This window comes from Prunus persica, chromosome G1 (genome assembly GCF_000346465.2).
Source record: "Prunus persica cultivar Lovell chromosome G1, Prunus_persica_NCBIv2, whole genome shotgun sequence".
In the NCBI taxonomy this organism is placed as follows: domain Eukaryota; kingdom Viridiplantae; phylum Streptophyta; class Magnoliopsida; order Rosales; family Rosaceae; genus Prunus; species Prunus persica.
Genome location: NC_034009.1, coordinates 32,377,593 through 32,400,689, shown reverse-complemented (window position 1 = coordinate 32,400,689; position 23,097 = coordinate 32,377,593). Strand labels below are relative to the sequence as shown.

General features: G+C 38.1%; 4 protein-coding genes across 8 annotated transcripts; 3 read left to right on the top strand and 1 right to left on the bottom strand.

Annotated features, from left to right (window-relative positions):
* On the bottom strand, positions 1,475-5,420 carry LOC18789212 (glutamine synthetase nodule isozyme). The gene is made up of 12 exons (XM_007222114.2): positions 5,168-5,420; positions 5,025-5,064; positions 4,796-4,899; positions 4,567-4,615; positions 4,357-4,463; positions 3,081-3,168; positions 2,821-2,949; positions 2,640-2,714; positions 2,442-2,533; positions 2,144-2,303; positions 1,946-2,006; positions 1,475-1,867 (listed from the first exon to the last, which is right to left on the bottom strand). Exons 1-12 carry the CDS (start codon positions 5,239-5,241, stop codon positions 1,776-1,778), a joined length of 1,071 nt encoding a protein of 356 aa, XP_007222176.1. The 5' UTR covers positions 5,242-5,420; the 3' UTR covers positions 1,475-1,775.
* LOC18789410 (4-hydroxybenzoate geranyltransferase 2) lies at positions 11,273-13,589 on the top strand. The gene is made up of 8 exons (XM_007222669.2): positions 11,273-11,791; positions 11,937-12,075; positions 12,190-12,311; positions 12,410-12,479; positions 12,572-12,721; positions 12,797-12,932; positions 13,032-13,128; positions 13,216-13,589. Exons 1-8 carry the CDS (start codon positions 11,346-11,348, stop codon positions 13,283-13,285), a joined length of 1,230 nt encoding a protein of 409 aa, XP_007222731.1. The 5' UTR covers positions 11,273-11,345; the 3' UTR covers positions 13,286-13,589.
* On the top strand, positions 15,478-19,064 carry LOC18793931 (4-hydroxybenzoate polyprenyltransferase, mitochondrial). 5 transcript variants are annotated; one of them, XM_020555366.1, is made up of 9 exons: positions 15,479-15,675; positions 15,902-16,737; positions 17,009-17,144; positions 17,262-17,383; positions 17,500-17,569; positions 17,684-17,833; positions 17,977-18,344; positions 18,609-18,680; positions 18,792-19,064. In XM_020555366.1, exons 2-8 carry the CDS (start codon positions 16,328-16,330, stop codon positions 18,676-18,678), a joined length of 1,326 nt encoding a protein of 441 aa, XP_020410955.1. In that variant the 5' UTR covers positions 15,479-15,675; positions 15,902-16,327; the 3' UTR covers positions 18,679-18,680; positions 18,792-19,064. The 5 variants fall into 5 exon arrangements, with proteins under 5 accessions (XP_020410956.1, XP_020410955.1, XP_020410954.1 ...); XM_020555365.1 differs by having other exon boundaries at positions 15,798-16,737; XM_007222881.2 differs by having other exon boundaries at positions 15,480-16,737; positions 17,977-18,112; positions 18,248-18,344.
* On the top strand, positions 19,158-22,163 carry LOC18791563 (cation/H(+) antiporter 3). The gene is made up of 2 exons (XM_007227539.2): positions 19,158-19,687; positions 19,789-22,163. The coding sequence occupies exons 1-2, from the start codon at positions 19,433-19,435 to the stop codon at positions 21,931-21,933; spliced, it is 2,400 nt and encodes a 799-aa protein (XP_007227601.2). The 5' UTR covers positions 19,158-19,432; the 3' UTR covers positions 21,934-22,163.

Here is a 23,097-nt window from a genome sequence, read left to right as displayed (position 1 = left end):
CGAGGCCTATTGGGAGGAAGGCGGCGAAGGCGAAGAGAGGGAGTAATTCTACTAATGCATCTAAATTTTGAGAGGAAATTTCAAGGCAAAACGCCATGAGACTTGAAATAGACATGAAAACCCAAGAAAATGAGAGGGCAATTCAACTAGAATATGCAAAGAAAAGGGAGTATATATGCAAATAAAATATTGAAAAAAAAAGGATCGGGAAACTATGGCCATGGATACAAGTCATATGTCCCCTGAAACAAAACAATTTTGGAAGCTAAAACGAATGGATGTTATAAGACGAAAAAAATTTCGTGACGATGGACCTAGCAACACGGATTGGTTAAATAATCAAAACCATTAAGTTAGTTTGCTTGCCTTTCATTTCATTGTATTTTAATGTTTTGTTTAAAAAATTAGTTGTAATTCATGTATTTTATTTTATTAGTTGTATTGATTTTCTTTTAGTGAATAAAGAAAACATTCTTTATTTTATCTGAAATTTGAAACCGAAAATCTTATCCGAAAATTTTATTCGATTATGAGATATGAATAGTATTGACACGTAGGAACCCAAAAATCTTATCTGAAAATATTATCCAAATTAATTGTTTAGGTAAAAAAAGTTGTGAAAAAAATAAAATAAATAAATAGTATTTGTCATGGCAAATGACAACTACTGAAAACACACATTGCTTTTTGCAAGGACAGCTACTATTTACGTGAATAGTAGATGCCTTAGCCCCCCTTGTCATGGCTATGGGCAAACTACTGAAAGTGCTCTAAGATAAGAGCACTTCCACCCATGTGCCATGGCAAATGGCAAGGGCTATTATTATTCACATAAACAGTGGCATCCATTGCAAAAGGTTATGGTGTTTTCACCCATTGCCATGACAACCACTATTCACATGAGATATGAGGAGAGGAATTTGTATAGAGTTTTGGTGTGGGAAGTGAAGAATATGACTAAGTTTTTTAGTTTTTTTTTTTGGGTTGCTGATGTCAACAAACCCAGGCTAGAGGTCATGCTTGTTTGGCCTGTGGGCTAGCCCGGTTACGTGGGTCCCACAACTTGCCTTGGCAAGAGTGGCCCACTAGAAGCACTTCCCTGGCCTTAGGCCCTATCTTGCCCGGGCTGGAGGCAACAGATGGAAGGGCTCTAAGAGTTCTTTCTCTTTCTCTTCATATTTAAGAGCTTCTAGATGTCTCTTTATTTTAGGAGATAGATAAGAAGTATAGTTGTAGTTGTATATTCCCAATTCCTCCCTAAAATTTGTCTTAAAAAGTGGTTTAAATAGCCCATTGTGAATGCTCTAAGAAAAAGAAGACTAGAAACAAAATGTGAGAAAAGATAGATTTCTTCTCCTTTTCTTTACCCCTCCCTCTCTCTCTCTCTCTCTCTCTCTCTCTCTCTCTCTCTCTCTCTCTCTCATAATAACTTCAAATAAAAATATCCTAAAAACAAAATGACATAGATTCAATGTCATTGTCATCAAAAGCGACAAAAATTAATTTATAAACATCATCAATTCATTCATAATACTTTTTGAGTTTAAATTCTTGTAAAACAGAAAAGAAAAAAAGAGGCTATAGCTAACACCTTTTTATTACAGATTTTTAGACAACATCAAACTAGAAAGTGGACAAATCAACGATTACACAATCGTTAGAACAGCAACCAATCAACCGAAAGCAGGCAAATGAAGCAGAGAAAGAGAGACTCATAAAGAGTTATTTGCATTGGATAGAGCTTTCCTCCCCCAACTGCCAACTCCATTTAATCTCTAAGACTTGGAGAGAATGGTGGTTTCAGCGATCATGGAAGTTACTACGTATGGATCCATGTTGGACGCCGGCCTTCGGTCCTCAAAATATCCTGAAATTTTTGAAACCACAGATTAAACAAATATGTCCAGGTTGACAGTAGGTGGCGAAGACACTCAGTCAGACATACCTTTCCCAGCTTTTTCAGTATCACGACCAACACGGACGGAGGCTCCCCTGTTTGCCACGCCCTGTGATTTTACAATGCAAACTTGAGTGCTGAATTTAAAAAGATTAAAAGTAAAACATGATTTCAACAAAAACACAAGAAGAAATGTTGATCTTAGCAATGTGACATGAATGTTTTATAACTATATATTTAGCTTACCCAAGAGAAAGTGTGGATGTCAGCAGTCTCATGGCGACCAGTCAATCTCCTCTCGTTGCCTTTTCCATATGCAGCAATGTGCTCCTTGTGGCACAAACTCAGTTTCTCAATCGCCTTCTTGATCACATCAATTCCACCATCATTTCTCATTGACTTGGTACTGAAAGGAATAACAATAGTCAATGACAATTATTCACACACTTGACATGCTCTTTACTTAGAGGGCTCATCATCACATGTAATGTGATGTAAAATTACATTCCAATCCAATTTGAATTGAAGATTGAAGGAACCCTACCTGTAGTTAGTGTGAGCGCCAGCACCGTTCCAGTCACCCTGGATTGGTTTTGGGTCCAAAGAAAGAATAACTCCTGCAATTTCTGTGATTCTCTGTTTTGTCAAGCAGATCAACATATTATTAACACAAAGTCCTTCTATATCATATACAAAAGAGCAGAGCAGACAGATCTGTAATGTGTATATGTGGTTTGTTTACCTCAAGGATGTATCTAGCAGCCCATAGTTGATCTCCAGCAGCAATACCAACTGTAGGGCCAACTTGAAACTCCCACTGTTGGGCAACAGCAAACCAGGACAGATTAGAAGTTACAACAACACGTTTTATGCTGAAATTTGCAATAGCAACCGAAGGTAAAAGCATTGAGCATATAGATAACCTGGCCTGGCATAACTTCAGCATTGATTCCACTGACGTTGATACCGGCAAAGAGGCAGGCCTTGTAGTGTGAATCCACAATATCACGGCCGAAGGCCTTGTCAGCCCCGGCACCACAATAGTAGGGTCCCTGCATGGATACAAGAAACAAAGTTGCTGCTATGTTTAGGAAACTTCTTTTCAAGCATAATAATAATATATTAAGGCATAAAATTTGTAAGAAGCTGTTGATGGCAATCAGATTGAGAGCAAATTAAGTACCTGTGGACCTGGGAAGCCACCCACTGGCCATCCAAGAGGCCATTTAGTATCCTTCTGAAGAAGAGTGTACTCCTGCTCAATGCCATACCTAAACAATCACAACACTTCACAGTAAAGGTTTTGCTGCATATACCATGTTACTATCCTTCTACCCACAACAAATAGTTCTTATTTATTATACCTTTTGTAAGTATAATGATTGTATTTGTGTTGCATTTGGACAAATGATTGTATTTGTGTTGCATTTGGTTGAACTCATTTTCTGAGTTCACTTTGGTATAAATGAAACTCGATTCCGAGTTACCAAAAAAAAAGGTTGCTTTTGTTATATTGGGCGTTTGTGTTTCGGCACTTTCTTGGTCCAGCTCATGCTTTTCAACAACTACAGCTTGGATTGGATGGGTCGATCCAACCCAAGTGATTATTTAGGATTCACAAAACTAATCCAAAAAATTAAGCTGGTCCCTTCCCGACATACATTTTCTAATATGATGATTACAATACAGCGGGCGTGAGACAGTCATAATAATTAATTCACTTTAATAAAGGGTAATGCCTTGTTAAAGTCAGTCAATAGTGACAAAAGTGCTGGCAAGAACAAGTCAAAATGATGGAGCCATCACATTATCTTTAAGACTATTATAATCCATCCTTTATTATCAATTTAAGGTATTTGCTTCGACCTTATCAAATCCTCGGCCAATCTATTCTGTAACAAAAATTGCACATGATTACCACCTAACCCACCTACCCACGCTTGATAATTTAAAACCATCAAAACCTGCAATAACTTAAGGATACTGTTTGCCTCCTTACTTATAAGGAGATACTTCTTTTTCAGTTTGACGTATAAGCAAAAATAATTTATAAAAAAATAAAAATTTATGCACACATACCATACTGTTATTGACAGGAATGTAAGAGCTTATCCTTTAAGTATTTTCCATAATAAGTGCAAACCATAATGGTCAAACTTATTTTGTATCCATCTTGTACCCCTAGAAATTGGCCCACCCCCATGATCACCTAACCCCTAGGAATGGCATATTTGTGATTCCCACCAGTGGTTGCTAAATTAGAATAACATTAAGGATACACCACATCATTGTCACCCAAAAAAATAAATTTTAATTCCTATACATGAGCAATTTAATTCCGTAGGGTCAGGGTGGATGGTTGTAGAAACCAAACCTCGATACCAATTTTGCAGTATACAACGATTAATTAGTTAATTAATACGCTATAATATTAAAATTAAAGTAGGAGATGGTAGTACCAAGGCTCCTCGGCGACAACGTCGGGGTGACTGAATATCTTGGCAGCATTGAATCTCTTGTTGGTGGGGATTGGCACCCCAGCCGGTGTGTACGCATCGCATATGACCTATTTCAATTCGAGAAAAGACAATATTACCCCTCGACTTCTTTTTATATTATGATATATAATCGAATTCATAAGGCCAGCCTGGGGATATGCAAATGTTTACCAGGACGTTCTTTCCTCTTCTGAATGGGTCCTTGAAAATAGCCTGGGGACTGAACCAGCCAAAAAAAAGTCCAAATAAATTTTTATTTTTAGGAAAGAAACTCACAAATATGCTTTTGATCATGGCCGTTGATCAGGATGATCATCACAATAAATTAAGGGAAGTGGGAGATGGTAGTGATTGCGATTGAAAGTCATATATAGATATATAAATATATTTATATACATACTACAAGATGACTTCACTGTCGTCTCCTGGGGCTTGGTCGGTGCTTGAACCGTCGTAGTTCCACTTGGGGAGTTTTGATGGGTCCGTCACCGGTCCGGGCAGAGTCTGTTTAATATATATACATTCATCCACCAATCATTTAATTTGATTTTAATACAAATTCAATTTAATCGAAGGATCCAAGCACAAAAATAAATCAAAAAAAAAAAAAGAAAAAAAGAAGGGCGTACCCTTGCTTTGCTTCTCAAGTCCAAACCAGATCCACCAATCCTATAACGAAAACAGAGAGGGTCACACAGTGCGTACGTTAATAATTTACCGGATGATAACATTTTGTTACTTCAAAATAAAAAGCGAGAGAAGAGGTAGCTACCATATGTATTCAGCGATGATCTTCTCAGTGGAATCAGAGAGATTGAGATTGATGAGATCAGAGAGGAGAGACATGATGATGATGATGATGATGGGCAGGCTGAGAAATTGGGAATGGAATAGAGAAAGGCAAATGCGAGAGAGAGATATGGAGAAAAATGGGGGGTTTTGGTTTTGGGTGTTTAAGTAGGTGACAAAGTCTACCACCTGATAATTAATTCATTTTCCAGATAAATAAATAAAAATATAAAAAAGGGAGCAAATATGGAACGACAATTTCATCAGGGAGAAACTTCCGAGGATATGCATTGTAACCAAATAAAGGACTGCGGAATCCCCAAGATACTTGAGAATATTTAATTATGGATCAACCCACACATGCCTAATTCCGGTTTTAATTTGTAAATGAATCTTTCATTATGTTAATATTCTTTTTCCAACAATATTTTTCTATAATCGGTAAAAAAAAAATTGGCCCTTTTATATTCTTTTAATACTAATTCCTTAAATGGTTGTATTTTTACTTTTTTGGCTGTTTAAATTTTTACTATTTTTTTAAATATTAAGGAAAAGACTTATATAATACGTGTATTGTTGAAAAGTATTGGAAACATATGTATTGCACATGAAAAATTCCTATATACGTGTGTAATTAAGAAACATATGAAAAGTTCATTTTTTCCTAATACATATGTACGTATATTACACACAAATTTACTAATTAGACTATATACTAAGAGTAATGCTATTTAGACACACAACAATGACCATCTTAGCTGACCACCTTATGTGCGAAGGTTTTTTTTTAATCACATGCGCTACGCGCGACTTACAAAGTTTCGTAAATATTTTTTTCGCAATTGTATTTATATAGATGTCTGTTTCAACAGTTTCTTATTTTAATCGTGCACGCGTGATAAATCGTCATCTGAAAAGTTTTCTTTTTATTGCCCTTATTTTTCTAGAAATCCATCTTAGCAGTTTACACATTATAAAAGAAAAAAAAAAGTAACTGCTAAGATGGACGTCTAGAAAAATACGGGTGATAAAGGAAAATTTTTAAGACGACGATTTATCACATGCGTGCGATTAAAATATGAAACTGTTGAAACGGACATCTATATAAATACAATTGAGAAAAAAATATTTACGAAACTTCGTAAGTCTCACGTAACACGCGAGAGGCAAAAGAGCGTGTTTGTTAGTCTATATATCTATATATATAAAGCAAAAGACAGAAAATGGTAAAACATTCAAAATGCCATCAAATACCCTTGGTTAATTTAGACATTAAGAATTGAAATTATTAATTAAATGAGGATAATATAGTAAATTCACATTTTTTCATATTAAAAAATTTAAAATTAAAAACAAAATGAGATAATATGTCCTACTTTTCTGGAACATAATTGCTCATGTTATTTTTTTTATTTTCAATTAAAAGCAAAAAATTATTTGTGTCTCTGTAGTTTATTACTTTCATCACTTTAATCCATATCATTCTGTTGTAAATATTAAGGTGGAGCCCACCTCCAATGAAAGGAGTTTAGTCTATATAAGGGCTCACCCTTCTCTTTGTAATAAATACACAGATAGAAATGAAAACAGAATGAGAAATCAGTTTCTCTACTTTCTCTCTCTCTCAATTTCCTCTCCAATTTCTCTAGATTTATAACACGTTATCAGCACGAATTCGCTCAAACAATACCAGCTAAATTCTCTGATGAAACCTAGATCTCTCATTCCATCTCTCTCTCTCTCTCTCTCTCTCTCTCTCTCTCTCTCTCTCTCTCTCTCTCTATCTGCGCCAATCAGAGTCAACAAATTTAAATTAAACACCCTGTGTTACTAAACCACTACCAGAGTCACGCAAGGTGACCCCAACCCCAAGATCTTTGACAGCAAACAAAGCAAAACTCAAGATCTTGAAAAGAGATGGCTTTGATGAGCTGAAAATCTCAAGATCAAGCAACGGAGCCAAATTTATAATTGTCTCAAGAGAAATATATCTACCCCTACAAAAAAAGAATTTGAGAATTTATCCCGGAAAATTTCCTTTTTGACTTTACCTCCATTTCTCATGCTAGATGAACTGTCACCTACATGCCACAACCTCAGCCAATCCCAGTGCAGTCGGGCCTTGGAAGTCTTTCTCCAATTCGACCGCCACGACAACCCCTTCTCTTCCCCTGACGATTCCGACTCCCACAATTTCGACGACATGCTCCGCTGCTTCTCCCAGCTCAAGCACCAGCTCGACTCCCGCCTCCGCTCCTCCCGCTCCAGAATCCGCCTCCTTCGCCGCGCCACTCTTGGCTCTGCCCTCTGCTTCATTGGCACTGCCCTCGGAGTCGCCGTCTCTGCCACCGCTTCTCATCTGCAGCCTACTTCTTCACCAGGCTTTCCAGAACCTCATTATTCTTAAGATTGGCAGCACCTACCATGCCTCCGGGTAGAGTGATGAGATCGAAGACGCTTTTGCTACAATCGGAAATCAAAACATCAGCGATGATCTTAACGCCATGGCAGGCTGTTCATTGTGGAGAGTGTAGGTGACGGTTGTGGTAGAAGAGGAGGACGAGGAGAAGCTGAGCCTGCGACTGCGAGAGGGTTTCATATTCCGCTAAAAGCCTAGTCCAGTACTAGTATTGTGCGTAATGATGCGGTCTAGATTCTGAAGTTGAGCAAGATTGATTTACAGATGGGGTTGTAGGTCCAGGCGGTAATGGTGGACCTGCGATTGTTTTGGGCCATTATCAGCAGCAATGATGAAAGCAAAAGAAAAATAACATAAAATAAAAAGATGCTTCAGCACTGCAAAACCCACCGACCCACCGAAAGAATAAGCGATAAGATCTCTGCTCCCTTATCTTCCCTATTATTTCCTATTATATTTATCTGCTTTTCTATTACTAACCATTAACAAAAATGGACCCTTGGTAATACTAAACATATTATCAGTGGGAGACCGTTACTAATACTAACATTTTCCTTATCTTGTTTAGTGGTGGTTTTTATTCCCACATTTATTTTATTTACTGTATGGTGTAGGTTTATTATCCATACAACAGTATTTATTTAAAAGGGTGGTGCGGGTTTATCGTCCACGCCTTTACTTTTATTTAAATGTATGGAGCAGAATTAGTGCCCATACAAGCACAATTTACTTTACCGCACATTTAATTTTATTTAAAGTATGGTACGGGATTAACGTCCATACAGCAAGCAATTTAATTTATGCATTTACTTTACCGCACATTTAATTTTATTTAAGGTATGGTGCGGGATTAACGTCCATACAGCAAGCAATTTAATTTATGGATTTAATTTACCGCACATTTACATTTATTTAAAAGGGTGGTGCGGGTTTATCGTCCACGCCTTTACTTTTATTTAAATGTATGGAGCAGAATTAATGCCCACACAAACACCTTAACTTTATGAATTTAATTTACCGCACATTTACATTTATTTAAAGTGTGGTGCGAGTTTATCGTCCATACCGGTAATTTATTTACCAGCAATTTATTTTATGGACTAAATGTGCTGTATGATGAGTTTTTACAGTAAGCAGATCAGGACCAGAAGTTCCTTGATCCTCATCATACAATTACATCAGGACTTGAAGATCCTTGATGATGATGTTAATATGAGAGCTGACAGTCTCTCCGGTACTATATTTGTAAACATGTGATCGGACTTGAGGGTCCTTGATCCTAACTATGAGGTTTATTTGTTTTAACAGAGGCAAAAGAGTTGTGATTTTTGCTCTTGCAGGATATAACTAGATCATCAAGCGCTACATTATATTTATTGGGCCGATACGAGCTTGAATGATACTTGAGAAAAGTTTCTCCCACCTAAGATGTAAGCAATACTTGTGTTATTTTATGCTTATATACTTATTTGATATTTTATCTTGAAAGGTAACCAAATGGGGAGATAAGTCCGTTCCAAAAGAATGGCTTGTATGTATCCATGAATTATTAATGCAAATTTTACAGATTGCAAGTTAGATACATTGATAATACACTGCACAGATTAATGTACCATAAGAACAGATATATGGGTGCACACCTGTTGCGTAGCAAATGATATGGATTGAAGTCCCGAAAGGACAATCCTTTGACATGTCAATATTGATATTATGCACGCCTAATGCGTAGCAAATTATATGGGTTAAAGTCCCAGAAATTAATTGACATGTATGTATTAATCTGTGGCATGCCTGCAGCATGACAGATATATGGGTTCTAAATGTTCCAACTCTCTAAATAGAGATTATCCACGCCCTACTGTAAAATAACGCTCCATTGGAGGTTATAGTCCACATTCTCACATAATAAAAGCCCCATGAAGTGGCTTGAGTACCCAAAAGCAAAGGAATGCTTATAATTGATGCATGCGCATGCACATGAGAATTGTGAGATTATGAATTGATGAAAGACAATTTTTGGTTTTGGAGTAGCTACTCGAATCATCAATGGGCTGTGTTGATTGGAACCACGTTCAATTATTAAATGTCGACAATATCATTGGCCAAAATGGAACGAGGTAATTCCATTATAGATGAGAATGAACGTGAAAAAACAAACCCACAGTACGAACCCCAAAATATGTTAATACTGAAATTTATACTTGGGTGTTCGGAATAAAAGGGAATATACCTACTTTGTATGACACACTGTTTCTAGCAGAAACAAGGAATGTTGGGTTTTCTCCATATTTACAGATTCAATTGTGCCCCCCCTTATTACACAATTACGGAGACCAACATATTATCTTTAAGGGTTATTAAATACACGGAGTATATCGCCAGAAGCGATTCCCTAAAGATGTATAAATAGCTGGGTTAAAGCTATATAATGTGTCATAAAGCTTAATTCCTTTTAGACAAAATCCGTTGAGAGGATTGATATTGCATAAAGCAAGTCCCTAAAGGACATGTGCTTGAAGCACAAAATTTGTACTCAATATTAATATGCATAAATTACCTCAGTGAGTACATTGATTATAATGTGATTGCAACACATTAATATTTGTCTCGACTTAAAAATCGAGCATTATGCCAACGAGATTCTTGCTTATACTAAGAAAGTATTGAAGCATTTTTATGAGGATTATCCGTTGGACACTTTAAGGATTTTCCGGAAGTATACTAGACCAGATAGAGCTCAGCTCCACACTGTACTCTTTTTCCTTCATCCAGGTTTTTATCCCACTGGGTTTTCCCTGGTAAGGTTTTAACGAGGCAGTGTCGCTCAGGGGTTTAGGGTATACTATGAAAATTTTTATGGTCGCTTACTGGACAAAAGCTAGTCTTAAATTTTTCAGGGGGAGATATTCACAAAGGGGAGCGTGGTTTTAATAAAGACCTCCATACACTGTACTCTTTTTCCTTCATCCAGGTTTTTATCCCACTGGATTTTTTCTGGTAAGGTTTTAACGAGGCAGTGTCGCTCAAGATTGACTCACAGAAGCAGTGTCAACTACGATATTCAGAAAGCTGATCAACAGTATGACTTAAAGATATTTTGTCAAGCATCAGGGGGAGCGTGCTATCAATACAGATCTTCAAATACTGTACTCTTTTTCCTTCGTCCAGGTTTTTACCCCACTGGGTTTTTCCTGGCAAGGTTTTAACGAGGCAGTGTCGCACACGCGTCAATATACATAGAATTTTATGTTACACATGATTATGTACTCTTTTTCCCTTTGACCAGTTTTTGTCCCACTGGGTTTTTACTGGCAAGGTTTTTAACGAGACATATTCCGTATCATTTGTGGTCTCCAAGGGGGAGTGTTGTAAATATTAAGGTGGAGCCCACCTCCAATGAAAGGAGTTTAGTCTATATAAGGGCTCACCCTTCTCTTTGTAATAAATACACAGATAGAAATGAAAACAGAATGAGAAATCAGTTTCTCTACTTTCTCTCTCTCTCAATTTCCTCTCCAATTCCTCTAGATTTATAACACATTCCAATTTAATAAATTTTATCTATGTGATTTTCAATTTCAGACAAATTTAGTTGTTGAGGGGCATTTCGGTGAAAAAGGACTTTTTGACTAAATTAAACTAAATGTTGATTAAGTAATGTGACTCTTGGTGTCGTTTTGTTGACTGGGAAGAGGAGAACAACTGATCAATTATTCATGCAATTGAATAACTTCTTGTGAAGATGGCGTCGTTTTGGCTGGTGTCTCCTTCGCCAACGTTTCTGAAACCCTCGTTTTCTCTCTCCCGTACCCTATCCGCGGGCGCATCCTCTTCTTCTTCTTCTTCTTATAACCCAGTAACCATCACAAGCAGCAGCAGCAATGCTCCTAACACAAACCCTTATCCCAACGCAAGCTTGTTGTTGCTGGGCCCATTCAGTCAAAGGCGCCGGCGTTGGAGTCCCAGTTGCGTTAAATTTGATCTCAGACGTCGAGCCCACGTGTCGAGGAGCTCGTCTTCTGCATCCACAGGCGCTGAGAAGGACGATGATGAGGCCGCTGCCAAGGTTTCAGTTGAGGGTTCTACTTGGATCGACTTGTATTTGCCGAGGCAAGCTCGCCCTTATGCTAAGCTCGCTCGGCTCGACAAGCCCATCGGCACATGGTTGTTCGCTTGGCCTTGCATGTGGTTAGTGAGTCTGAGACTCTGAGTCATCATTTTTCACTGATTCGAATTTTTAATTTAGGTATATATTGTAATTAATTAAGCTGTCTGAAACTGAAATTAAGGCTAGGTAGGTGTGGATGTTTTGTTTTGTGGGTGCACCGTGCAGGTCAATAACATTGGCAGCAACTCCAGGAGTCCACCTGCCTGACATTAAGATGTTGACACTATTTGCATTTGGGGCTCTCTTTGTCAGGGGCGCCGCATGCACCATAAACGATCTCCTTGACCGGGATATTGATGCCATGGTACGATACATAACCTCTTTCTCATTAAAGATGAAAACAGAACATTAATTTTATGCAACTTGAGAGTGATGAGGCACATGATGATAATAAATAAATATGCAATTAATATTTCAGGTGGAACGCACAAAGTCGCGGCCACTTGCAAGTGGTGTTTTGACACCTTTTCAGGGGCTCTGTTTTCTTGGATTTCAATTGCTTTTGGGTCTTGGACTTCTCCTTCAACTGAATAATTACAGGTCCTAGGGTTTGAGTAACACCCTTATTAGATTCACTCCGTATTGTAGTTCACTAATTCAAACCGTTTATTATGTAATTAATAATGATTAATTGACAGCCGTGTTTTGGGGGCTGCATGGCTGTTGCTAATTTTCACCTACCCTCTCATGAAGAGGTTGACATATTGGGTAATTAAACCTGAGCATGAATCCTGAAGCTTGAGTAATTAATAATTAGTAAATGGTAGCTATGATGACGTTGTGTTGTGTGCATCATGCAGCCTCAAGCGTATCTAGGTTTGATGATGAACTGGGGGGGTTTATTAGGATGGGCTGCAGTTAAAGGAACCATTGATCCAGCTATAATGCTGCCCTTGTACATTTCTGGAGTATTCTGGACACTCGTCTATGATACCATATATGCACATCAGGTACGTACGTGAAACAATATTTGAGTGTCACGAAATTAGTTAATTACTCATCATGACCTTGTGCTTGCATTGCAGGATAAGGAAGATGATGTGAAAGTAGGTGTCAAGTCTACGGCATTGAGATTTGGCGATTCAACCAAGAAATGGATTACTGGGTTTGGAATTATGTGCATCACTAGTCTTGCCCTCGCTGGATATAATGCTGAGATTGGTCTGGTCCTTTTCCTCCTTTATTCATTTTTTGAAGTTGAATCTCATTTCATATTTCTTCTTGTTTTTTTTCTGTCATGTAACATATGGTATGGAGCAGGGTGGGCATACTATGCAAGTTTGGGAGTTGCATCTGGACATTTAGCTTGGCAGATATGGACAGCTGACCTTTCATCCCCGCTTGATTGCAACAGAAAGTACGTGTTGCCGTATAAATATATGAATTTGCATTGATAATAAAATTTGGGTTATTATTGCCTAACTAAGCAAGAATTTGGTTCCAGATTTGTGTCGAACAAGTGGTTTGGTGCTATTATTTTCATTGGAATCCTACTTGGAAGACTTTTGCCATGATGAAGATGATGTCTAATTCTCGCTTTGGTTAGCTGTCACTGCTTTTTTCTCACAGAGTGGGAAATTGGAACACAAAGGCAAAACAGAGAGAGATATGGACAAAACTGGGGGATTAACAGAGCGAGATATGGACAAAACTGGGGGATTTGGTTTGGGATGTTCTAGTTTCCAATAATAATAAAAAGAGGAAATTAGCCTGGAATCTATTACGGATAAATTTCCCAAGATGTACATGCCCTAATCCCCAAGATATTCAGGAATCTTTAATTATGTTGATTTAATGTGGGATTGTGTTTCTGTTCAAGTGTCCTTCTACAAATTTTCAATATGCAAATGGAAAAAAATCAAAAAGAAGAAGAAAAAGGTGGACTCAGTTTGAGTGGGCTGAGGGAATTTGTGTGTGGAGTGTAGATGTTATATGGTAGAGAGAAAAAGAGGAAGGGGAGTAGGGAAGGAAGATTGGAGGAAGGGATTGTGAAGAGCGAAGGGGGAATGGATTTCAAGGTGGGTGGGGTTGGTTGGAGCTGCTGGTGGCGCACATGTGATGCCGGAAGGTGATAATTTATTTTTTTTCAAATTTAATTGTTTTAAAAGATATACAGTTTTTTTAATAATAATTTTTTCATTTTTAAAATACTCTTGAAAATGGAACAACTACAATACCCTTTAAAATGGATGGTGTTAAAGTCAATTGACAAATCATGGGTTTTGAAAAATTAAAGTAATATTTCTCTTAAAAAAAAATTTTAACGTGATAAATTGAAACTAAAGTATAAAGTTAGGTAATATTTATGCAAAAATCCCTTAAATGTACATCTATTTTCATTACTAACTTTTTCTTATTCATCAGTGACATAAGAAATGGATTCGGTTGGGCTTCTTTCCTAGTCTAATCTTCTCATAACCTTGTGAAACTTGGGAACCATATAGAAGAGAGAGATATACCAAAAAAAAGGCAAAATGAAAATAATCAAAATAATTGTGAGCCCTAAGACTAAATTTTGGACGTGTGGTGCGATGTTTACAAGTTTAATTAAATTTAGGAGAAAATTAGATTAGTAGAGAATCCCAACTCATAAAAATTAAATTGAAAATGTAGGGCTTGTTGGGTATTCTATTTGAGGGGTTTAACAATGGGAAGTTTAAGAGTGAGATGCTTATTTGAGGAGTTCAATTCTATCATCAAACTATTTAAATATTTCGGCTTCGTTTGGTTCACAGAATGGATTTGAGGGGAAATTACTTACTATGTCATTTCTCAAGGGATGGAAAATGGAGATTCATTTCCCATGTTTGGTAATCCTAGGAAAGTAATCAAAAAAATATTATTTTATTTCCTTTCACATGTTTGGTTCATTTAAGAATGTAAAACAAAGTTTGTTCAATTTTTCAATTATACCCATATGAAATCAAATATTAAAAAAAAAAACATTTAATGCTATACTGTAACTCTAAATTTTTTGTTTCTTTTTTGTTTGTTTGTGTGTGTGTGTGTGCGCGTGAAAGTTTAATATGCTATCGCCCATTTCAATAGAAAGATCCTTAAACCAAAAAAATAAAATAAAATAACTCTAAATTGTTAATGGAGACAATATGGTCATGAAAATTGTATATTTAATGTTGCCTCATTTTTCCAAACTTTTTCATGAGGAGGAACAAAACCTAGAATGGAGAAGAGGGTTTTACTTTCTCCCTATTTTCCCATGTGCAAGGCAACGATTTCTCATGCTTGAACTTAGCAAACATGAGAAAGCAATTGAACCAAATATGACCTTAAGTTGATTGATTTTCTCACATTTGTTGATAGTGGGATTAAACCCCTCACTCTAAACTTTTCATTATAACCTTTCCGTTATATTTGAATTCAACTTTTCAAACATAAAAATAATTTTAAAGTTCAAAGCCTAAAAATTGTGTTTGATGCGAGAGACTTTGGAAAAGGCCAAAGGAGAGAGAAATTTTTTAAAAGAAGTCAAAATGGACAAATTTGTCTTTATTTATTTTTAAATTTCCTAAGGAATCATTTACATTTGCATGCCTTTAGTTTGAAAGTTGAGAGATTTTTCTATCTTTTTTATAAAAGTTTTGGTTTTTTCTAAAAGTCAAAGTTTTTTTTGTGTGTATAAAATCTAAATTTACTTCTTCCTTTTTTTTTAACTCAAACCCAAAAAAACTAAAAAAACATCACAAAATTAAAAACAGAAAATATACAACGTTTTTCTTGGATTTTTTTTTCTCTTCTCGCGCTCTGGTCTCAAGCTCGAGATCGCGTTTTAAAGCTCAGAAGCTTGAAGCTCTCTTGTTCCCTCTCTATCTACCTCTCTCCTCTTCTCTCTCATCAGAAACCCTAGAAATTGGGGCTTCTTCCAATGTCAAACTCCAATATAGAGGTTAGTTTGTTTTTACTCTGTCTTTTCTCTTTTGATTTCTTGAATTTTGTTGGATAAATATAGCTGGGTTTTGTTTATTCGTCTATTTTCTATTAATCCCCTCAATTGTGATGTTGGAGAAGATAGAACTCGATATATAGCTTGAGGAGGGTCATAGCTTTGTTATAGCGAGGTGAGGTGAAGACTTGGCCTAATTTTCATTTCCTTTCTTTTTATGTGTAAATAGAAAAGTTGCTTCTCCTCCGGTCCCAGTACTGCTAGCCTATAATCTGAATTTGGAATTGTCATTATATGAAGCATTGGACCTCTGTCCCTGCTTCCATATCCTCAAGCTGGAATGCTTCGGATTCCACTCCCTGCCACTGGACACTTTGATTTGGCCTTGTCTTGTCACCATTATATATAATGTGCTCCATGTAATGGATCCTTAGCTTAAGATGTAATGGAGGAAATTATCGTAATTCAGCATGCCCTTTCGGAATGCTATTTAAATCTATCTATCCCCTTCTTTTTCTTCGCTCAAATTTGCAGTGTACAGTAGAGTAGGTAGTTTGGTTGAGGAGGGGGATTTTTTTTTTTTTTTTTTTTGGGTTGGGTTTAATTAAACAGTATGGTGCGGAGACTGAGTGATGCATTTGAGTGAATTCTGAAAATGGCGTCGCTTTGGCTGGTCTCTCGCGCTTCGCGTAGGTTTCTGAAACCTTCACATTCTTTCTCCCGCACCCTATTTGCAGTTTCTTCTACTTACCAATTAACCACCAACTCGAAAAATCCTAATCCTAACCCTTATCCCAACGCAACCCTGTTGGGCCCATTCACTCAAGGGCACCGTTGGACTCCCAGTTGCGTCGAATTTGATCTCAGACTCCTAGCGCACATCTCCAGCTCGTCTTCATCTACAGGCGCCAAGAACTACGGAAATCGGGCCAGCAATGACGCCAAGGTTGAAGTTGAGGCTTCTTGGATCGACTTGTATTTGCCGAGACAAGCTCGCCCTTATGCGAAGCTCGCTCGCCTCGACAGGCCAATTGGCACCTGGTTGCTCGCTTGGCCTTGTATGTGGTAAGCGATTCTTACTTCAACTTTTTTAAGTTTGGTTTCTGCAGTGCAGTGTACGGTTTGACGGAAGGTGAAGGAATGTGGAGGAAAGTTTGAGTTTTGAAACCACCTTCACTGATGGCAATTTCGTTTTGAAACCACCTTCACTGATGGCAATTTCGTTTTGTTGAATTTACTTGCTGAACTAAAAACAAGAGTAATCTCTAAACATTGGCAACGATATATTTATTTGTTTAAGTTGAAGTTGTCTGAAAAGACATGCTTGTTGGTGCAGGTCAATAACATTGGCAGCAAGCCCAGGACATCTTCCTGATTTCAAGATGATGACAATATTTGGATGTGGGGCTCTGCTCTTAAGGGGCGCTGGATGCACCATAAACGATCTCCTTGACCGGGATATTGATACCATGGTAATGTCCAGTGGCCTTTGCATTTTATTTCATTGCCTGTTTTCTGTAGGAATATAATATTGTTTTACTTTGGTTTTCTATCTTGTGGTGGTGAGTACCTTTCTCTTTTAACTCCAGGTAGAACGTACAAAGTTGCGGCCAGTTGCAAGTGGTCTTTTGACACCTTTTAAGGGGCTTTGTTTTCTTGGATTTCAATTGCTTTTGGGTCTTGGAATTCTCCTTCAACTGAATAATTATAGGTTAGTTTACTTGGTATATCTGCCCTTGCATCCGTATCCTTTTAGTTAATAAATCTGGTTAAACCAATGTTATCTGCAAGCACATGAAGCTCTGTTTGCTTCATTGAAATTGACAGCCGCATTTTGGGGGCTTCATCGTTGTTGCTAGTTTTCTCGTATCCTCTCATGAAGAGGTTGACATTCTGGGTAATCAAACCTCTGGTTTCTTAACGTACCCTGAAGTTTTCTTCTTTCATTAACTTTGATGTGAAACTTAACAGTTGACGAATTAATTGGTAAATGCTATCACGTTTGGTGCAGCCTCAAGCCTATCTAGGTTTGACCTTTAATTGGGGAGCTTTATTAGGATGGGCTGCAGTTAAAGGAAGCGTTGATCCAGCTATAGTGCTCCCATTGTACCTTTCTGGAGTTTGCTGGACACTTGTGTATGATACGATATACGCACATCAGGTAAAACAAATATGTCACTGTAATACTCCCATGGTCAGAAGTTGTAGTTTCCAAGATTTGAGTGATGAAACTATGGAATATGTAGGAATAAGAGAACTTTTTCAACGTAATCCAACAAATGATGTTTCTGACTATACTTGCAGGATAAGGAAGATGATCTGAAAGTAGGTGTTAAATCTACAGCATTGAGATTTGGTGATTCAACTAAGGAGTGGATTACTGGGTTTGGAATTATGTGCATCAGCAGTCTTGCCCTCAGTGGATATAATGTTGAAATTGGTTTTGTTTCCTCCTTTATTTTCATATTCTATTTGTTTTATTTTTCTAATTTTTTCTTTTACCGTTATTGGAACTTCAATCCAATTCTTTTTCCTTCTGCCGCATACTCACACCAATCTTTCAACCATGGAGCAGGGTGGCCATACTATGCATTTTTGGCCGCTGCATCTGGACAATTAGCTTGGCAGATTTGGACTGCCGACCTTTCATCCCGTGTTGATTGCAACAGAAAGTGCGTGTTTTCGTGATATGAACTGGATTTCAAGTATTCATAGAATTTAAATAGGTGTATTACATCAATATTAATTTTGCCATATTACATATATCTCCAATCAAAGAGAAACAAAAAAGGTAAAATTTGAAAAAACAAGAAAGTAACTTGGAGGACTTCATACACTAGGGAAGGAAAAGTTCATTTAGGTTTAAGCTTTCTTTACTTTGTTTTGGTTTTAACATCATCAGCTTGCCTCAGCATTTGCTCTTGTCTTGGTTCCAGATTTGTGTCGAACAAGTGGTTTGGTGCTATTATTTTCAGTGGAATCCTATTTGGAAAACTTTCATCATAGGGGTAAGGTTACTTTTGGAGTAGTTACTTCCAACCTTGGGGTACTCCTATTATGGACTATGTCTTGAATCAAGTTTAAATGATTTATGGGATACTGCTTGTGGAATTTTTTAGGAAATTCCCAGATTAAATAAGTGGAGGCTGCAAGATAGTTGATATGCCGCACCCGAAGTACAACAATGAAGGATATGAATAATATTGTCTTGACTATTTGTGGTGGAGAGATAAGTATACTTTAAAATAGACCCCTTTTTTGTAGGGGCAGAACAATTTTGGCTAACATAGGCGTCAATGTTGTAACATTCTTCTTTTTAGTATATGGGGGATATTGTTGTAAGACCGTTATTTCCAGTTAACATATTGTTTGATCTAAAAGGGGTTTTCCTCTATTACATGGCATCATGTTTTTGTTCAAGGAAAATTCAGAGCAATCTTTGACAAACAAGACATTAGTGAATAACTAATTAATGAATATTATAAATTGAAGAGCAGCACAGGCAGTACTTCTTGTTGTTTTAACAAGATTAAAGCGAGTTTGGTGTCTTTAGTATAGTATAACAAATGCCACCGTTCTGTTCGTGAGAACTGATCAAAGCTGGTCATGAAAACTAACAAACGCGGCGGCAACTGCTGCGGGACATTTAATTTCTCTCCTTGTTTATCAAAGCTGATCTCATACCATTTTATTTCACAAATTTCTCTCCTTGCTAGATATCTGTCCGATATAACATATACGAAAAAGAGAGAGATAAATCATGAAGAATCTTTCAGAAGTATTGTGGTTAAACGTAACAGAGGATAATATGGCCCTTGTTTGCGTGGAAATCCCTCCCAGAGTTCACTCAGCCGGTATTTGGAGATATGGTGGTGCGGTGCTTACTTCTGGTGGCGACGGAAGTTCTACATTTCCAGTCCTCGAAAGGCAAATGGGTTTGGCTTTCTTCACCACCCAAATCCTACATCACATTCTCAGGTGTTTTGGAATTCCTGTCTTTGTCTCTCAAATGCTGGTACGTTAATTTATAATAGCGCTCGCTCAATCTCTAACCAGTTAGTAAGCTTAGCAAGCAAGCGTTAATTGACGCCTGTGTAAATTGCAATTTGCATGCAGGCAGGTTTGATCCTTGGTCCAGGGGTTCTGGGGAACATCCCTTCTTACGCCAAATTCATGTTGAGCATTGTGAGTCAGAACGTAATTGGCACACTGACACTGTTTGGGTACTCGATGTTTTTGTTTCTGATAGGAGTGAAAATGGACATAAGCATCGTGCTTAGAACAGGGAGGAAGGCCTTGTACACTGGCGTTTTCGCTTCCCTTATCCCTTTAATTCTCAGCCTTCTCTCCCTCAAATTCCTCACCCAACCAAAACTTTTCCAGCTCACCAGAAAAGATATATCCAACCTTGTCTTTTCAGCCATCACCAACTCCCAGTCTTCATTTCCGGTCATCGCCTGCCTCCTCGGCGAACTCAGACTCCTCACTTCTGAACTTGGCCGCTTAGGACTCTCCTCCGCTATTGTCTGCGACATCTTGAGCTTGTTTCTCCGATCTTTCACCCGTCTCGCTTCCCGTTCCATGAACAAAGGCCAAACCGCTGGCCTCATTCCTACTCTTCAAACCGCCTTCTTCATGCTCGTCTATATCTTTGCTGTTGTTTATGTGGCCCGCCCTGCCATGAATTGGATCATCCAGCAGACACCCAAAGGAAAGCCTGTTCACAAAGGCTACCTCTTCTTCATCATGCTCGTCGCCCTAATCACCGGCCTCTTTTCCTACTGGTTGGATCAATTTTTCTACTTTGGCCCTTTCATCTTTGGCTTGGCTGTCCCCGATGGTCCCCCGCTCGGCTCCAGTCTCATTCAGAGGTACGATTTCATGGTCTCCGCTGTTCTTCTCCCGCTCTTTGTAACCTCCAATGTGCTGCTGGTGAATCCCAAAGACATGAGTTTTCAAAGCCATGTTGTCAAGGCAAATGCCACCCTCCTCCTTGTGAGTACCGCCGCCAAATTGGTAGGCACTTTCGTGCCTGCGGTCTTCTGTAAGATGCCTCTCATGGATGCTCTCGTGCTCTCTCTCATCTTGAGCTGCAAAGGTGTTGTTGAGTTGGGCAACTTGGCCACTGATGGCGAGACTTTGGACAACGAGGTTTATTGTCTCATGGTATTTGCTATCCTAATCAACGCATGCATTGTGCCATTGCTTGTGAAGCACTTGTACAAACCATCCAGGAAGTATGCAGGCTATCAGCAAAGAAACGTCTCCTGTCTCAGACCCAACTCTGAGCTCCGCATACTTGCCTGCATTCACAGACAAGACAACATTTCCGCCGTCATCAATTTGTTGGACGCTTGCTGTCCAACCAAAGACAACCCCGTCGGCCTCTATGTCCTTCACCTCATCCAGATGTTCGGCCAAGCCACCCCTCTTTTCATTTCCCACAGAATGCAGAGGAAGACCATCTCCAACTGCGCCTACTCCGAGGACGTGCTTCTTTCCTTCTTTAATTTCGAGCGCGACTTCTGTGAAGCTGTCACAGTCCACCCTTTCACAGCCGTGTGTCCATCCGATTCGATGCACGAGGACATATGCACCCTTGCGCTCGATCGGCTCGCATCTCTCTTGATCCTCCCTTTCCATCGGCATTGGACTCTGGATGGCTCCATCAAATCACAGGATCCGACCATAAGGTCCTTGAACATCAGCGTCCTCGAAAGAGCACCGTGCTCTGTTGGAATTCTTGTGAACCGTGGCCCTCTGAGACAGCAAGGCAAATCCTCCTCATCCTCACAAGCACTGCAATACAAAGTTGCCTTGATCTTCTTGGGAGGCGAAGATGATAGGGAGGCATTGGCCTTAACTCAACGGATGGCAGCTGATCCGAGCATCAGCCTAACCGTCTACTATCTCACAGCCTCGACAGACAGTGACGTCCCCGACTGGGGCAGGATTCTTGACATGGAGAGCTTGAGGAATTACAAGGAGGCCCATGTTAGCGATGACAGGTATGCATTCTACACAGAGGAAGTGGCAGAGAACGGACCCCAAACCGTGGCGATACTTCGGAATATTGTGAACCAATATGAGCTTTTGGTTGTTGGGAGAAGAAAGAACATGGAAACCTCTCAAACTTCAGGACTTGATGAATGGAGTGAATTCCCGGAGCTTGGTATTGTCGGGGACATGATTGCCTCTGATGATTTCAGGTGCAGATGCTCTATCTTGGTGGTGCAAAAACAACAATATACGACTTCGTAATGGAAGATTGAGCTAGTCATCGTCTATTGTTTGATTGTCACACGAGGAATTTCAGCAGCACAAACTCTGTGCATGCCGTTGCCAATTTGCCATGCAGGTGGTGCAGCAAACACATGAATTCTTAATCCGCAATCAGCTCTAAATGTGGCAATCTTCTTGACATGTATTTCAAACAGTCGGTGCTAATCTTGATTTTTGTACAATCCAGGGAAAGATTTTTTGGAATTTTTGTGAGTATTTCAAAATTCAATTAATTTATTATTTGATTTCTTTAAACTAAAATTATTTACATATTTATAATATATAAATACTTGTTTATTTTATATCGATTCTAATATCAAATTTAATGGGACGTAACTTTTTTATTTTAATCAGCCCACAATTGCTATTTTCATAGTCTTTGTTTTGATTTAAAAAACACTTTGGCGTATTTATGCGTAAGTTTTAGATTGACTAATTTTTTGGTCTTGATTTGGTGTATTAATTTTGTTTTTAGCCTTGAGTTGGTTTTGTATTTAATTGGTTTTATTTGTTGTTGAGCTTTTAAAGCTTTTAAGTTACATTGCATGCTGCATCTAACGGTAGGAAATTGTTTGCAAAAACAGGCAGGCAATTTTTTGTGATTTTATTGCAATTGGTTTAATGCATCTGAGATGTAACTGGTTTATTGCAATTGGAATTTTAATAATAACTAAAATAAAACCAAAACATCTAGTACAACTTAATAATAATTATAAAATAATATTGTTAACAATGTTTTTATCTCTTTAAGTAATGTGAAGTTGAGGTGAATTTAGAGTGCTAGGGACGATATAGTGGGGTATGGGGTATGGGATATGAGGTGTGAGGTGTGAGGTGTGAGGTGTGAGGTTGATGACTTATTATTGTTATTATTATTATTTTGTTGTGTGTGTATTTAAGGGTAGTTTGAGAAGATAGTAGGGTTTTCTTAGAAATTATGAACATTTGAATTAGAAGTTGGGGTGAACTTATAATATGGGGTGAACAAAGAGAAGTGCGGGGTTTAAATTAAAAAAACTCGAATTTTATTGGACCACATTTGAGCAATTATTATTTTATTTTATTTCCTCCACATTCTTTATTTTTCATAGGAAAGATTCAAGTTATTCATCCGACTCAAGTATTGCAAGTGTACACTTATGA

Bases quoted from the DNA above. Each gene is read 5' to 3' on its own strand.
- LOC18793931 (XM_020555367.1), top strand. From the start codon at position 16,328: ATGGCGTCGCTTTGGCTGGTCTCTCGCGCTTCGCGTAGGTTTCTGAAA. The intron at 17,570-17,683 runs GTAATCAAACCT...CGTTTGGTGCAG, and splicing joins TGAAGAGGTTGACATTCTGG to CCTCAAGCCTATCTAGGTTT. The intron at 18,345-18,608 runs GTGCGTGTTTTC...TCTTGGTTCCAG, and splicing joins CGTGTTGATTGCAACAGAAA to ATTTGTGTCGAACAAGTGGT.
- LOC18791563 (XM_007227539.2), top strand. From the start codon at position 19,433: ATGAAGAATCTTTCAGAAGTATTGTGGTTAAACGTAACAGAGGATAAT. The intron at 19,688-19,788 runs GTACGTTAATTT...ATTTGCATGCAG, and splicing joins TCTTTGTCTCTCAAATGCTG to GCAGGTTTGATCCTTGGTCC.
- LOC18789410 (XM_007222669.2), top strand. From the start codon at position 11,346: ATGGCGTCGTTTTGGCTGGTGTCTCCTTCGCCAACGTTTCTGAAACCC. The intron at 11,792-11,936 runs GTTAGTGAGTCT...TGCACCGTGCAG, and splicing joins TTCGCTTGGCCTTGCATGTG to GTCAATAACATTGGCAGCAA. The intron at 12,933-13,031 runs GTCTGGTCCTTT...GGTATGGAGCAG, and splicing joins TGGATATAATGCTGAGATTG to GGTGGGCATACTATGCAAGT.
- LOC18789212 (XM_007222114.2), bottom strand. From the start codon at position 5,241: ATGTCTCTCCTCTCTGATCTCATCAATCTCAATCTCTCTGATTCCACT. The intron at 4,616-4,795 runs GTATGTATATAA...TGGCTGGTTCAG, and splicing joins GACAGTGAAGTCATCTTGTA to TCCCCAGGCTATTTTCAAGG. The intron at 3,169-4,356 runs GTACTACCATCT...GTGATTGTTTAG, and splicing joins GTTGTCGCCGAGGAGCCTTG to GTATGGCATTGAGCAGGAGT.